Source organism: Lonchura striata, chromosome 2, assembly GCF_046129695.1.
Source record: "Lonchura striata isolate bLonStr1 chromosome 2, bLonStr1.mat, whole genome shotgun sequence".
Classification (NCBI taxonomy): domain Eukaryota; kingdom Metazoa; phylum Chordata; class Aves; order Passeriformes; family Estrildidae; genus Lonchura; species Lonchura striata.
In genome coordinates, this window is record NC_134604.1 from 66,076,563 (window position 1) to 66,094,287 (window position 17,725).

The 17,725-nt window shown below is 36.1% G+C and overlaps 1 protein-coding gene across 5 annotated transcripts in view; it reads right to left on the reverse strand.

Moving 5' to 3' along the window:
- The window catches only part of NBEA (neurobeachin), a 451,486-nt gene that overhangs the window by 17,849 nt on the left and 415,912 nt on the right, over positions 1-17,725 (reverse strand). For 4 of the 5 annotated variants that reach the window (XM_021541930.3, XM_021541926.2, XM_021541923.3 and 1 more), the window contains 4 exons: positions 7,063-7,152; positions 5,360-5,552; positions 2,766-2,837; positions 102-257 (listed from right to left, as the gene is read on the reverse strand). In XM_021541930.3, coding sequence (XP_021397605.2) covers positions 102-257; positions 2,766-2,837; positions 5,360-5,552; positions 7,063-7,152 — 511 coding nt within the window. The remainder of the gene's footprint in view (positions 1-101; positions 258-2,765; positions 2,838-5,359; positions 5,553-7,062; positions 7,153-17,725) is intronic. The other variant, XM_021541925.3, reaches the window with a different exon arrangement.

A 17,725-nucleotide genomic window follows, 5' to 3' on the forward strand; every position in this document is an offset into this window, starting at 1 on the left:
ATTGACGTGTAAGCACAAGTAATAGATATGGTACTATTAAGACAATAGTCTTTGTCTGCTTTGTGACCCAGGAAGAACCAGGGAGCTGTATTTGAAGTCACCTGTTTCTGTGGAATAAACTCGAAAGCTCTTGTCCCAGAAACCACAGATGAGAATGTAGCGATTATCTGCCGTGACCACGAAGCAATGTGCGTTGATCTGGATGCTCTGATCCACAAGGTCTGTGATCTGACGTTTGTTCACACCAGAGTTATTGGCTGTAACGAAATGCAAAACACATTCTACATGTAAGCCATTCCAACACCTTCCTGTCATCCATTTACAGGAGAAAATGAATACATTTAACTTTCAATGAACTGTGAATTTGTTGTTGAGTAAGCATTTTGAATATGAACATTTAGACCTGTCTATATGGGTGTCAGAAACACAAAATTATTGTGAGATTTCTAGTTCCCCTTGGAATAAGAGATAAGATTTTACAAGATATGGCAATTTCTTATAAGCTGCCTGATGCACTGCATAATATGTGGTAATAATTTTAGTGCTCTGCAGTAGTCCCTCAAAACAATCTGAACCAGGGGAAAGTAGCAGAAGTCCATATAAAATATGAAATCAATACTAACAATACTGCAGAGAGCCAGCTCTTGCTGGTTAGTATCTCTTCCACAGAAAACAGCTTGTATTGTGTGGCCTTGACAACCCTACACCTCCAGATGCTTAACCAGATTAAAAGTGTAAGGATTCAACCAATGAATGAGGGGAGACCTCATTGTGATCTTCAGCATCTTCACAAGGGGAAGGGGAAGAGCAGGTACCGATCTTTTTACTCTTATGCCTAGGGACAGGACTCAAGGGAAGAGCATGAAGCTGAGTTAGGAGACATTTGGGTTGGACTGGTTTTATACCCAGAGGGTGGTTGGGCACTGGAACTGGCTCCTCAGGGAAGTGGCCACAGAACCAGCCTGAAGAGAGCTCAAGAAGAGTTTGGACAATGCTCTCGGGCCCATTATGTGACTCTTGGGGGATGTCCCACACAGAAACAGGAGTTGGACTTGATGCTCCTGATGGGTCCCTTCCAACTCACCATATTTTATGATTCCGTGAATCTATTCAAGCCTTATACAATTTTCCAGTTCAGGAAAAGTAAGTGCTCCTCTAGCAGGGACCCAGGCCACAGACAGTACTTTTAAAAGAGGCAATGGCACCTAGAAACTTCCCAGAACCAAGGGAAAAGTAGTGGTTCATGCAGAATCCCACCAAGCCAACAGCCAAACGGAGATGTTTAGAAGGCTACTAATGACTGGAAGCCCACAGCTAATGTGTCTGTCCCCCTGTGACACAACAGACAAGATATGGCAACCCCATAAAAGTGTTTTCCACCTCAGTATTAACTTTCTGAAAGTTGAGTATATAATCTAAATTAATTTTATCCACTCCATCCAGTCTCACTGGAGAAGACATTTTTTTCACATGACAAGTCATCTCATACTGTAATAACTAAGTGCTAGACAGCTCCAGAGGAGAGTTTGTCTTTCTACAGTAGTTATGGAGGGAATCTTGACAACTAACTTCAGTTACCCAAAGTTAGAGGTAAAAATCACTCTGAGAAATATGTTTCTCCTATAAGAACACAACCGAATACAGATAATAATCTAATTTTCCCCTGTTTTTTGCTATTCTACTTAAACTGCTCACAAATGCATGAAATAAGAGATTCAGCCAAAAAAACCCCATTCCATTCTATTTCAAAATTGCTTGTGGAAGTTAATATCATATTTGCATACATTCTAAAAACACATATTTAAACTACCAGACCCTCTATGTCCATCAGCTGAAAGATAATGAAGAGCAAATTACCCAAATTTCCACAACAGATGGGCACAATAGTTGTGCCTTAGCTTGTGAGAGAAAAAACTAAAGAGAAAACCACTGTCATTATATAAGATCAGATGCAGCACACAGAATGAGAAAGCTAATTCTCCTAAGGTACTTCTATGTAAATTATGAATTTACATAGAAGTAAATATTGAAAATTTTGAATATGAATATTGACACAGGAAAAAAAGTGGAACTTTATATCTGGCTATGTTTAAAAATATATTTTGTTCTCAACAATGCTACAAACTTTTCCATAAGAACTTACCCTATCCCAAATTTCTATTTCAAATTCCTGAACTACCTCCCCACTACAAATCCAATAAGTGCAATTAATGAAAAATTATGACCATTAGGAAGTCCTGAAGTCTAACAATTTTAGCAGATGCTATTTCTCAAATTATTCAGTTTCTCAAAAAATTCTGGCTTTTAAAAATATTATCAATTTAAAAGCCAGTCTTTTCATTATTAAATTAGTACTTTTGACTAAATCCAAATTATAAAGTGAATGAAAATAAATGGATCTGCATCTCCACTGATAAATATAGTGCTGGCTGTAAAAAAAATATATGCGATCTCCACAGGACCCTCAGGTTTTATTTTACTAATGTGACCTGATAAGAGAACAGAATTATAGATATAGACTGACAATTAACTGACTTAATTGGTTGTTTCTTAAATACCAGTTGCTGGTGATGTTAATAACAAATAGCATTCATGTAATTCATTCAGCATCAATAGCTAATGCTTTTTAGTTCTCCAAGACTGACAAGAATAAATATTTTCCTATTTTCTGTGTTAAATGAAGCATACTATACAGATATAGCTTAATCAATAATTCCTGAAAATGCCAATTTCAAATATATTGCTACATTTTCATCTTGACATACCGATCAATGGATCCATTTCTATTGGAAGATGATGGGCTTGATCCAAAGAATATCCTGGGGCTCCACGAAGGCCTACACATGAAAGAACAAAGCACACAGAAACCTTTTGACATGACTTTTATAGGTTTAAAAGTTCATTATTAGATAATTATATATTTTTAGAAAGTAGCTTTTTACTAATTGCTTTATTAATATTTTAAGATTTCTTTCTCTGTGCTTCACAAATATGCATTTGTTAATGTTTAGCTTATGTAAAAGTAACTATAAATGTAGAAGCATCAGCTTCATCACAACTTTTGCAGCCACACACATTCATTAAATAACTAATTTAAAATAGTATAAGAGTTTTTTTTACTTTTGAGCAGAGATCTTAGCAGAGAAAATAAAGTTAATTAGATTAAACATTTTTATGAGTTTCTTACCTATGGAAATCTGTATGTGACAGAAACTTGGACCTTTTAATGGATTTATCTAAAATTTTTAGATGTAAAACTGTAGGGTACAGTAAATGTGCCACATTTTTTCCTGTTCATTCTATTCTAAGCAGTCTTTAAGATGTTCAAATGTGCACCAGGGGCTGCAAATTTAGTGTTATCTTTTCTCATGCATAGATAGCATTGGTTTGGCTCTTTTGAGCAGCTTCCCTGGTATATAAATCAAATAGTCACTACTGAAAACACATTTTTTTCATGAACTGCTACATTGCACAAGAATACCCTCCATAATAGGACATACAGATTTCTGAATAATAAATTCCATTTTCTACTACTGCAGTAGACAACTGGAAGAGGTAAAAGAAAAGCTAGCTCTACTATTTTCAGAAAGACACAGCCTTGAGAACTTCTTCCCTTCTTTCTGTCTCTTCTTTCAAAACCCAAGCAGTTAGGGACAGGTCTTTACTGGTATTAACTTAGATACATCCACTTCTATTATGAGATGTCTCTGTAAATGCCTCCTGCTGTTTATTAAATTCCAAAGCTCTACATACAATCTACAAGTGGTCTATGTATACATTTCTGTAGATAAAGCTATCCTTTATACTAGAGTTATGCTTTATTAAAACAATATTTTGGCGATAGTAGGAAACTGATACCCTGTCCTGGATTACCCTCCTGCAAAATAAGCAACATTGCCAAGAAAGATGCAAAAGTTAAGAAAATCATTACAATGAGGTTTGATTCTCTAAACAGTTTCATTTTCCTCTCTTTCTATTATAATATATTTAGAAAGTAATATTTTTTTTTTTTTTAATTTAGACCAGAGGTTTACAAATGGTGTGAAATTTATGGTTGGTTCATGCCTTTAATTCTGAATTTTTGCATCCTGACTAATGTTTTACAATAGTATAGAGGAAAACTTAAAACCTTACTGTCATATGCATCATGAGGACTAACAAAGCTTCAGCTAAACTAAAGGACTTCAAATGTCAGTTTTTAAGGAAACCCTTGAACTCCAGCATACTGCAATATTAATGAGATTAATTCCTTCACAATAAAGTATAGGCAGGAATTTTGGGTTCTCTTGATTCAAAAATCTGGATGAGAAAAGGCTTCTCCAGAGCCAAATAAGCTTCCTCAGATAGAGGACACATGAAAGATGATGGGTATAGAGTATTTGGACAGAATCCCTGAAAAATCAAAGGAAAATAATTAGGAAATAACCAATCAATTCATGTTAGTCAAAGGTGTATTAAACCAACACAGGACAGCTTCTGCACCTCTGAATCATTCCTGACATTGGAATCTTCCATTGAGGACATTGTCACTAAATAATTTTTAAAAAATGCTGTTTTTTTTTTCCCTCTAGATTTTTACCTTATGTTTTAAAGAAATGAGAAAAAAACATTTTTTACACATAATGTAGTTGCACCTGATGGAGTATTATAAATGTTTCCAGATATTGCAGCATAAGGACCATTGCTGCAGCAAACTACCTGAGAAAATGAAACCTGTTTGTTCCCTCATGTACCTCATGGGCCCCACCACCTATTCAGCAATGTCTGGAGCTTCCTTAGCACCTGCACATACAGGTGACATGGACAGTCCTAATGGCAATATGGAGAGGTGAGCAGAAGGGCTGGAAGGGAATTTTGGGATGGCCCTGTTGGATGGACTTTTGTGCGGGAATGAGGAAACTTCTCAGAATAGTTAAGCGTCTGGTTGCTTAGGCTTGCTTAGGGTCCCAGATAGACCAACAGTGACCCATTGGAAGGTTTATGACAAGATCCTGAAATCTCTCTCAAGCAGCAGATAGGGATATACACTCTCTAGCATGTCAGTATGTATTCCTGAAACCTGGGACATATGAACATTTGCTGTGTCAAGAGCAGCAGCAGTCTCCTGAAAAGCACTGTATCGAAGGCTGATCCTGAAGTAACCACGAATCGATTGGCTGCCATGGTGATGTGCTGCTGTTAAGGAGAGTGCTTCTAGGAATGACACCAGAGAAAACAGAAGCTGTGATTATTTGACACAAACCAGAAGAAACAGTAAATTTTAGTGCACAAGCAGATGAGCGAGCTAAATTACACTCAAAATTAAAGCTGCATTGTTAAGGTCTTCAAATTTGAGTGAAGCGTGCCTGCGAGAACCTACCTACTGTGTTGTGCCACCGATTGACTGCAAACAGCCTGCTGCAAGTGACCGTCACCACGGCAGGGATGGTCAGGTGGGGCAGCGTGTTGGCTGCCACGTGTGTGACAGGGGAATTTGATGGAAACTTCAGCACCATGATGACATCCTGCTGCATCTGATCTTTAAACATGAGAGGGCTCTGTGGAAGGAAACACTGTTGAGTAGAAAGGAGAAGAGAGCAGAAGAAAACAGAAGGGATAACACAATTAGTGAGGAGGTCTGAGGGAAAACGAGGTTAAAAAAGAGCAGGCAAGCATGTGCGCATACAGGGAAAACAACACTACCTGTGCATCTACTCTAGTGATGGAGGAGAGCAAGATCACAAGCTATTATTGGAACATTACACGAGGATAAATAGAGAATAGGTATGGTAAGGGTCATCGTTACAGGGTAAAAAATGACCATTAGCATTAATTAGCATACAGTAAAATGTAAAATTATTCAGTAGTTAATATTCATAAAATAGAGATGTGTCTTAATGTGTTAATCAATTAATACATAATAAATATCAATTCTCTAAACTACCACAGTGGAAAAAAAGAAACTTTAAGAGTGACTCAAAGACACACAGATATTTTTCTTAATTAATTCCTTCTATGAAATACAGCGCTTCCAAACATAGACAATCTAATTCTAAGTAAAGCATATGCTTATTAGGGAGTCTGCAACCTAATAAGGTTATAGTAACCTAAGCCTGTTTCATGATTCTGGAAACGACACAATTGTTTGTACATGGACAAGGATAGCTCTTGAGTACTGGTTTTAAGGTTTTTTTTTTAAGCCACTGTTATAACAAAATGAACTATTTCTAAAAGGTCAAATATTCCTTTCTGCTTATCACCTAGAAGTATTAAAAATATATTATCTGTATCCTCAGAAGGTAAAATAAATATTACCTAAGTTTGACTTGTACACACTTAAAATAAGTCGAAAACCACTTCCAGATAAATTTCCACTTTCACAGTGTACAGCTAAATAGGGAGATTTCCTTATAGATAGAAAAAATAATTGAAACTACTGCATGTATTACTGTTGATTTACAAAGCTTAAAAAAAAAAATCTAGCTCTATCTCTAAGCATTTCATCAAAGGCACTCAGGGCATAGAAATCTGTCTTGTTCAGTCTGGCGATTTCATACGATTCTTTCCAGGAAGGATAGAGAAGAATGTGATGGAAATTAATTTTGGAGTTTGAATTGAAACTCAAAATATACATTTCATTCTCCTAGGGGAATGGGCAGGAGGATTCTAGCAGGATTTGAGCTCCAATACTTCATTTTTGTCAAGCAGACATTGTTCATAAATCAGCCCCTAACAATGCATCCTTTAAAACAAAACAACATACTCACACTAAGGAAAGCCTGAAGTTATTCCCATCACTTGCAGAAACAAGAATAAAAATATGTATTTTTCAAGTTTATATTTTTTAAGATGGAACCATCTTATACCATATTAGTAAGGAAAATCCAGGACTGTATGAAGCTAAAGCCAGTCACACCTCCACCTTGCTCTGCTATATGCCTGCAATTTGTTGCTACCCAAAGCAAGAATGGCTGCATGGGTAATGGGGGGCATCAAAAGTGTTGCTTTAATGAGTACTTTATGACCTACAAGGGACCCTAAGGTTCAAAGGGAATGCATTCCCAGCCAGCAGTCATGTCTCACCAGGTGCATGGCAGAGCTCCGAGGTGGATGGGGCTCAATGAGCAACTGCGATGGCGTCTGTCCAAAGTTCTGTATCTGCGCCTCCATGGCCTGCGGGCAGAGGAGAGGGACTGTCAGGAGCAATATGCATCAAGGAGAGAGGTCAACACACTGTGTGACAATGCAGGCATATCCCAAGTCAGCCATGAAAAAAGTCCAGAAAATTCACCCGGTGCTCTCCTCCCAGGCTGCAGACTCATCCAAGTGTTAGTATTTTGTAGACAAGCTTTGCTTCTCCTTTCAAGCATGCTTCAGTTAACCAACTAACCATTCTCATCTCCAGTAACTGGCGTTATATGTGAAAATGTTAACCTGTGAGGACATGCAGTTCAGGGCTTGAGAGAGGTTTTGGGTTTTTTGCACTAAAAAGAACATATATACCTTAATAAAGTCCTTTGTAAGGAGGAAAGTATGAGGGTCTCTAATAAAATAAGCCTCTGGAATCTTAAATGAGGGGAAAGAAAAGAAAACTGAGAAATAAAATTTATGTATTAAATACAATAATAAAAAAAACCAAGTACTATTTAAACAACATAAGTAGGTGAAAACAAAAAAATGCCAGAAACAAACCTTGTCAGGCACAGTAAGCCTAATGTAGAAATCTTTCCAACTTGCATACATTCACTAAATATTTATTTCATCCCTAATTTTACTGCATTTTTTCATGGGCTTTTAGGCTTCATGGGTTAGAAAAGAAAACTTTGCAATTTAAATGCATCCTTTAGGACAAGTCTAGTTTCTGAATAAATCTTGACTAATTCTATAGGCAATAGAATACATAAAATATACTGAAATGCTTCTGCTACTGAAAGAGTTCATTCAAATAAAAATATTTCAAACTTATATTCTTAAAACCTTTGACAAACATTGTTACTTGTAGAAACAATACTGTTAGAGAATGCTCCTTATTTTTCAGACAGGTATTATTTTATTTGACCTTGTAAAATCGAGAATAAAGCATTCATAGAAAACTCAACTGTCAGATTTTAAATGCACAGTGCATCATGTACCTATATATATACTGTAGCCTGAACTGCTGACCCTTAATATTTTTCTTGTGAACTTTATGAATTTTTCATTGGCTACACAGAATTAACATGAAAACCCACCAAAACCATTACTATCTTTTTAAATTTTGTTATTTCTTTCAGACAGAAAACAGTGAGAAGCACCATAAATACTTCAGGACACAGAAGAATCCTTTTAATGTACATATTTTGTAATTCCTACAAGCCAACCTGTGCTTTCCTCCACTTCACGGCATAAATGTAAGAACAGATGTCAGAGAGAGATTTCCTATCAGGTCACTGATGTCCACCACTCTTAATGCCCTAGACTGACAAGTAAATAATGAAATACCACAAACAAACATTTGCTGAAAAAGAAACTTAATGCAAAGTCCAGTCAAGTAGCTGAAGGACTTTAGATTGTGGCCGCAGCACATTTGATGCTGTAATTATGTCGGCACAGGTGATTTCTTATTTGTTGACTAATTCAGAGTGAACTTTAGCCTCAAGGCACAGACTATCTCTTGGGAACTTGTGAGCATCTCAGGTTTTATTAACATCATTTCATGGTGAACTAATTTAAAATCACAGATGACTTTCATACGAAACCAACATATTTGTGTGGGCATATGTGTATATATGTGTATATGTCCATACAACAGCTATCTATATGTATCATACAAGCAGTATCTCTTTACACAATGTGTAAATGCCTTCACACATGCAGACATTTTTTATACAGGAAGAACAAATGCATTTCAAGTCACATAAATATAGCATTTTATATTGCATTCAGTATTTCAGAACTGATTTGCCAGAAGGGAAAGAAATCATACTTGTTTGTGAATTTCATTTTCAAAATTAAAAATACTAATATTAACAATATTAGTATATATCAGTGTAATATATACTCCCATATATATCGGTTGATATTTTCAGAGAATTAATTTCCAGTTTTCAGGGTTTTTTTCCCAAATAATTATCAAGGTTAATTTAATTTTAATTTTTGAAGTAATTCTGTGTTGAAAAAGGAGTGTGAATTGTATTTGGCAGCAATTATGAAAGAACCACAGATCTTCCTCTCCTACCCTTTGGAGTGATGCTTAAATGATACTTATGTTCTCTCACAGGAGCACTGAAATGAATTATTAATTTTTTTTCAAAGCAGTCCAGTTCTAATATACACATTTACTTTCATGTTGTCCAGTCTTGGCACATTCTGATTGCTTGTCTGTAAATTCTGCACAAATAAATATTGCTGGCTTTCCCTCTCAGTTCAAATAGATTTATGGAAGCAATAGAGGAGGAGAAAGAGAAGCAGAATACAATAACAAACTCACATGAATTTTTCAGATGAGAGATGGACAGTCAAAATGTAACCATCAAAAGCAGCTGTTATTTTACAGCTGAAGATGTCCTCGTAAATGCTCACATACTCTACAATCCCATAATTTTAAAACATTTAGGTTAATGTCAAGTCCTTTTGTAACCAGAACAAATGTGGAACCAAGACCTTGCTATTCAGAGAATATTGAATATTTTTGCTAGCTTGCATTTACATTTTGCTAGCTTGCCTGTCCCCCACCCCATGGATGGCAATGTTATCCTTTACAGTCAAAATACCATTTGTAAAACTGACACCTCTTGGAAGCATTAAAGAAACTGAACAATGTTTATTAAAAAATACCCATAACACTCAGCTACTGCACTGCAGACTATAGTCTGCACAGCACCACTGTTGTGCACAGCTGCTGCTGGTATTGGTCTCTGGAGCTCACAGTACTCACAAAGGACAGAAAAACCTCGTCAAAACATAACTCAGAAGATAAACATAAGCACACAGAGATAAAGTGACTGGCCCAAGGGTATTCCTACCGCTGCCTCCTATCAGATAACTTGACACAAAATGAAAAGCAGGTACAAAACAGATCTGTGAATAATAATGTAATACATTGATTTGTTTACAAGAGGACTCTGGCTGTATCTAAAGCTAATCTGAAAACTGGTAAGTGTACACCATGGTTTTTCTTGAGCTGCAAATCATCAAACTTGAGATTTTTTTTAATGGTCTTAAACATTTCATTCTAATCAATCTATTAATTTTCTCCCATCAGATCTTGAGTATGGTGTGCAAAGTCCAGCACCACTCCCTGAGACACACATTCTAGTCAATTTAATATAAATTTTAAATAAATCAAGTTTATTCTCATTTCACCTTCAAATGGCCTTCATGCAGAAACAATATAAGCTTGGAATTCAGTAGCTGCCAGATTTAAAGCTTTCAGAACAGCAAAATGGCAATTATATTAGTTTTCTCTTCCTCAATAAGGTGTTGTAGAAAAGCTATTTAGTGAGCTGATTTGAGATTCCCTACTGTTTTTAATACACATAAAATAAGATTTGTACTCCAGACACTTCAGGGAGTATCTGTTAGGATATGATCATGTATTCAGAAAAATAAAATGGCTCTTAGCATATTATTTGATAATAGTAGGTCAGAATGAGGAAAAAAAATCTGCAAACTTTTTGGCAATTCCAAGTTTAGAATTAGTCAATCTCACACAAGCTAATTTACACACTCAAACACAACACAACTTAATAATGGTCATTTAAAAGTAATACAAACAAATATCTATTATATATTTGCATACATTTTGGTCAATAAATCAATATATCAGATAACCAAATCTTATGAATAATACAATGATCAATATCCTCAATGCCTTTTGCTCAAAGAAAGTAATTTATTGGTTTCCAATTTTTATGCTTAAGGGTAGACTGCACATTCACAAGGACATTGGGATGCGGCCCTGCACCCTGGAGGTGTGGTGTGGTTTAGTGTCAGCTTCCCATGGAATGAATAGTTCAATACTTCTTTGCACATTATTTGCACTGAAGCACTGGGGTTTATTTCTTAATTCTAATTGAAATAAACACAAGTATGCTACTAAATAATCCATGCACTCTGTTTCTTTAGGTGTAAGAATTACTTTTAGTGGTCAAAGGCAATGCCTCTACCAGGAAGAAGTGAAGCAACAGAAACAGAGATGCACAGCAAAACAGAGGGGAGGGGAGGGGGGGGGAGAGGAGAGGAGGGGAGAGGAGAGGAGGAGAGGGGAGGGGAGGGGAGGGGAGGGGAGGGGAGGGGAGGGGAGGGGAGGGGAGGGGAGGGGAGGGGAGGGGAGGGGAGGGGAGGGGAGAGGAGAGGAGAGGAGAGGAGAGGAGAGGAGCACTTTTACTATAAATCATGGAAGGGAAGAAAGAAATTCCTAAAAATCAGACTGCACTGCAGATAGACAATACTTTTATTCTTGTTTTAAGTACTCTTGTTTTATTAATCTTCACCGATTACCACAATGATCAGTAAACTTTCTAAAATTTTTATTCTTCTCTAAGTTTTTTATTACTTTTTATTTCTTTAAACATGTTCAGGCTTCTTACTACTAATTCCCATAATCCTGATGTGTTTTATTCCTTGTTACCACATAGAGATTTTTCTGTAATCCATTTTCCCCTGTGCATGGAGACTGAGTCCAATGAAGAGTGAAAATCTGTAGGCATTAGAGATATATGCACCACAGCAATAGCAGCAATAGTCATCCAACACTGCCATTCCTGAAAGTTTATTTCACTTTTGCATCAAAGTAAACATAGGAATCCTTTATGTACTCTCCCTCCTGTGCTGTCAGCAGATTCAGCAGCCCCCAAGCATTGTCTTCTTCAGAGAAAATAAGATTGACAGCCCTTTGGTGGGTAACATAAACAGCTTGAAGTGTTTTTGTTTTGTATTAGTGGTGTGAGATATTGCTTTTTTCTTTGCATCTACAGATGTTAAGCAGCACCAGTATCTTCAGGATTTTTGAGAAGTTGATTAAGAGTATTGAATTCCATTTTATTACTGTATGTTTGGAGGAAAGAAGTGCTGTAGTTTAAACACAAGCAATGACTCAACTGCTCTGGAGGCTTCAACACAGTCAGTTATTTAATCAGGATACTCAAGGGACTGTAAGATGGGCACTGAAATGGATTTTCTCCACAGTTCACTACTTTATTAATTTAACAATGGAGAAGGGGCATCCTTAAACTCATTCTCCTCACAGAAGGTATCTCACTGGATCTTCTGTGCAATTAAATAGTTCCCTAGCAGAACACAACAGCTCAAAACTGACCTTCAGCTTCCCCCCAGAGCTGTCCACCCCAGAACTTCTTCCTCATTCCCCTGTGAAAGGAGAGAGTGCTATGAGAATGAGAATGTGAAAGGTAAGATCTATTCTCTTTACAGGCATGAGTCACATCAGTGATCTTGTCTGTCTCCTCTCACATTTACCTCATGAAGCTACTAATTGTGATACCTAGCTCTCCCCTCTTTCACCTTTATATCTCCCTCTCATCCTTGGCCCTGGTATCCAATATGACTCTCATGACAAAAAAAAATATTTTAAATGCTGCCAGCTTAAGCAAGCATTTGGTTAACGGACTGCAAGTGGGAAATAAATTCAATACATCCCACAAACAAAAACAGAGCAGATGAAGCAAAAATACCATAAAGATGAATATCCTGGAGGTATGATAGGTTTAGCTTAAAGTGTTCCTTATTCTTTCATGCATTCTCTCACTTGTAAAGTTCACACTTGCCTGAGTACAAATGCTTCCATTCCCCTAAAAATTGTGGAGAACTTCCTTAGGCTGAAAAGGGCTGATATCAAGGAATTAGGTGCTTCCCTCCCTTCCTAACTATACCAGAGGAAAATAAAAATCCTATAATTTTTCTCATTCTTTCAGTCCCTTCCAACTGTGCCCAGAACAAAGGAATTTATCACTGATATAACAAAATTCTCTGATTAAATTACACTAAAACTTAAAATAATCTTTTCTACTCTTAAGCAAAAAGATTTGACAAATTCCTCTGAGAAAATCTGTGTTGTTATTGAGGCTTCTCATGCCACACTGCTCACATTCTTCTTACAGCTTTGATAACTTTTTCAAACGTGGATCCTGCTCCCAGTCCATGACAAACAATTCTACTGCTTTTTCTTCCATGCTCTTTGCCTGTATACAAAAGCAAATAGGGACCATCCCTCTGCTCATAGACTTCATGCTGTGCAAAACCCTAAACATATTCCAGAACTGAAGAAAGTAATATATTTTTTTATAATTTTGTTTACAAATACATTCAAGATTTTTTTTTTTTTTTTGCATAGTCTGTCCTAGATTTGAATATTTCAGCTGGAAAGTACCTACAACAATCATCTTGTCCAACTGCCTGACCACTTCAGGGCTCACCAAAAGATAAAGAACATTGTTAAGGGCATCATACAAATGTCTCTTAAACACTGGGAGACTTCAGGCATTGGTCACCTCTCTAGGAAGTCTGTTCCAGTGGCTGACCACACTCAGAAAAGAAAAGCTTCCTAATGTTAAGTATAGACTTCCCCTGGCACAGCTTCCAACGATTTTCATGTGTCCCTAAATATCAGAGGGAAGAGCTCAGCATCTCCCTCTCCATTCCCCCTCTTCAGGTAGCTTTAGAATGTAATGAGGACATCCACCACGTAAAAAAACATGTCATTATTCGCATTTCACGCCATTATTGTATTCAGTTGAACCATTATATTTCTTATGTTCGTGTTTGTAATTATTTCTGTCCCATATAGATTGGTAACGTTTACTGAAATTCTTGTGCTCATTGATGTCATGCCAAATGAAATCATTGCTCTGTCATCATTCTTCCAAATCCGTATTAAGTTTGTAAAACAAAATATTGTTTTCTTTGATCATTAGGTCACTGAGCACAAAGGTAAAAAATATTTTACTGCTAAATTAATTTCTAAGAGATATAATAGCACGAGTCAATAATTCATAAAATATGTAACTTAATGACATATAGTTAAGGTTTTGAAACCTAGGCAATCAGGATTTTTTTTATTTTTAGATACTGAAAATTTCCTTTAAATAATTTTTCAAGAAGCACCTTAAGAGCAACCTCAGAAGCAAGGATTCCTCTCAATTTGAAAAACAATTTCATCTTTTCCAAAGACATTCATTCATTTCAATTCAAATATTTAAGGTGACTGAAATAATTTTTTATCACCTAATCTCTACCTATATAAGGAAACACTTCCATATCATCTTCATTATTCAGACACCAACCCTGATGGTTTGATTCAAAAAGCTAAATGGCAAAAGCTCTATGTGATTTGTTGGGTGAGAGGCTAGTCTAGATGAACTTTCCCATCTAATGTTTAGGTCTATGGAACAAACTTCTCTGTGACATTTTGATTCTTCAATGCAAATTACTAAACTGTACACCTGCAACATGCAATTTCCCTTTTGATACTACTCCTTTGTGTTACTCCTTTATAGGATGATAATCAAAGCACTACAACATACAAAATTGCAGATGTGTCCTAGCTTGTATTTGCAAAGCAAACCAAATCAAATGCATGTGGTCAAAATCAAATGCATTTTGACCAGATGCATCTCCTCAATGCCTAGCTCTTGTTACTAAGAAAACGTCCTTACTCTTAGGCCTTAGCAAGACCGGACTCTGAACATCATGTTCAGAGTGAACATGATTCATCTGCCCAAACTGTTGCTTTCTTCTTTGAACCAAACTCTGAGTTTGTAGTGCTGGTTTAAAGTTTCAGAAAATTCAAGCTCTTCTTGTTACTTATACTCCTTTAGAAGCTATTCTTGCCTGCATCTTTCTGTCTTTTTTTTTTTTTTTTAAATCCCACCATTACAGTCTTAGCTTTTACATATTTCTTGTCATCCCTACTCAGGAGTCCTTGCTTTTAAGCTGAGTGTTTCCACTATGTCATCCTTCGACTAATTTATTTTTCTCTTTTGCATATGAAATACAAGCCAGGATGATGAAATCTTAATTCATATTTTTAGGTCTTTAGTATGGTTGTCTGTTGGATTTTATTTTTTTATACAGAGGAAACTCATGAAACACACATTGCTTTTTAAAAAGGCTCACTGGAACCACTGCAGATTTTCAAAGTCTATAAAAGATAAAGTAAACTAATTAAAAAACAAACAAAAAAACAAACCAAAACAAAACAAAAAACCAAACAAACCAAACAAACAAACAAAAAAACCCCTGCAATTATGACCCTTTGGTTGGCCAGCCACTAAAATTTAAAGGCATTTAAAAAAATACAAAACCACTGCTTCTGTCTGGGATGCTACAATTGTTTCCACATGTGAAAGGCAGTGTATTACAGCAAGAAAGACTGAAGTTCCAGGTGTGCCAGGCTAAAAATTGCCAGTAGTACTTTTCAGTACACCATCAACTGAATTTAGAAGTGTGCTAAATTTTATGAGTCAAATATACGTAAAATAAAGCCTCCATTGTTGTTTAGAGATGTCTAACTAGATTATCCTATGCAATATCTCAATGAATTCACTGGTTAAAAATAAGTCCCAAAGGTCAAGACTAAAAAAATCTCATGAAGTTCTGGGAAGGCCACAAATATAATTTCTCTCCATTAACCACACCAGAGTTGTTTGTTCCTATGGTAATTCCTTAATTTCTATAAGGCTCCCAATGACTGCCTTTCTAACCCTTCCCTTCCTCCTCCTCCACAACAAAAGCTCCAAATGTCTATTCTCTGCTCTTTGTTGTTCATTTGTTTTATCCTGCTCCCTCTGTCAAGAAGACAGGAGTTCTGTAAATGCCCACCATCCCATGCAATTCCATTCCTTTCCTTCATCCCTTATTATTATTTCTTTTCAGACAGAGAGGCTTCTCATCCTGACCTTCCAGTTAAACTCTAACAACACAAGCAAGGCCTTATTCTGGACAAAATTTGATAATGTTTTTGGTTCTATTCTTTAAAATAATTTCATAAAGATCTTAAACTCACACATCACTGATCCATGATCATCTATACTGACTGGAATGCTGAGCTGAAAGCAGAATCTAGTTATTCTGTGGAAATGAAGACAGTGGTATTACACATTCATATTCTACAATAATAAAGCTCTAGATCCTGTGCAGGAGTAAAGAAGCTACAAAAGAGAGAAGGCAGTTGTGAATAATTTCTTGTTATTTTCCTCTTCACTGAGGCAGAAAAAAATAAACTTCTACTGTTCATTAAACTCTCCTGGGGAAAAATACATTAAGTAATACATGAAGTTCAGTCTGGACAAAATACATGAAGTTCAGTCTGGACAAAACAGCAAAACTGAGCATCTTTGTCTGTATTCCACAGCCTGGTCCAGAAAGAAGAAGCAGCCAGCCTGACCTCCACTCACAGCTCTCAACAGGCCAATGCAACAAATGAAAAAAACTGTGGTATTTTTGAGGAAATGCTGGGATTTAATAATTCTGAATGATGACTTTCAAGAAGGATGACTATTTCATGAGCCATGAATGGTCAGAGAAGCAGAAAGAGCCTGGCTTGCTGCTTCCTGCATAGCTGCCAGAAAAAAAGGAAAAGCTAACCAGGATGAGAATAAAATACAAGCACCCTAGACTTGTTAAGTCCTTGGGGAATAGTTGGGATTAAAGCCAAGGAAGTAGTACTGGGCTATTTCCCATGGTTTTCAGAGATGCTTATGTCATCCAAACAGTGTACTGCCTCTTACACACTGCAAAATTTTACTCTTACAGATTGAAGAAAAAATTGTTTTGTGATCTCATCAGATTTAATTCTATTTATTAGCTCTCCTCATCTTTTATTTTGTTCATGACACGGTATGTTTTTAATTGTAATTTTTAGGAGCACAGACTCTTTTAAGCATAGGCATCTTATTCATAAAAAGGCAACAGTAATACCAGTAGGAGTTTTTACTGATACTTTGAAACTCCATCCATTTTTTTCTAATTAATTTTTTTTGTGACTAAGAGCTTTCACAGTGCATGCTTACAGATGATTTTAACTATGCTTTTTATTTTAACAGCTAAATTTTGAGCCTCTAAAAATTAACAATTAAACCTTTAAAAAATAAACAATAAATGCATCTAAAGTTTCTGCAATGACAGACTAGTTTGGGAGGGAATTATTTTTTTAAAGAACAAAAATACATCAGTGATTCCACCTCTTCCATGATTTTTCTGTTCATAAACTGGATTTATCCTTTTTTTCAGAAAGTCCCAAGTTTTTCCTTACTCTTCTCCCACTTCAGTTACATTTCCCTCCTCTATACTTTCATCCTTTTGTCTTAGGAAATACACATATGTTTGCATTCTGTGAAACTACTACAAATGTTGTGTTACTTCCAGACAAATTTGGCAATATAAGAAATATAAATAAAGGACTGCAAGTATTTAGGACAATATTTAATTTTTGTACTTGGGGTCAATTACATGCAACTGGTTTTGGTTGTAGGAACTGTAGCAAACTATACTTGCTGGATAGCAAAACATGGTAGATGCCCAGGACACCTATTGACCACAAATTTTAAACCCATTGACTTTGGTCTACTTAAATCACCAAAGCATTAATTATTCAGACAGGCTGAAGGGCTCCAAAGACCTGTCTGTCTGGAAAAATTTTCATCTATAATGTATCAATTAAAAAAGCCCCCCTAAACCAAATTCTGCATTAATTTTTCAGAAATTAATTTTTAAAAAATATATTCCTGAATTAAAACAAAAAAAAAAAAAA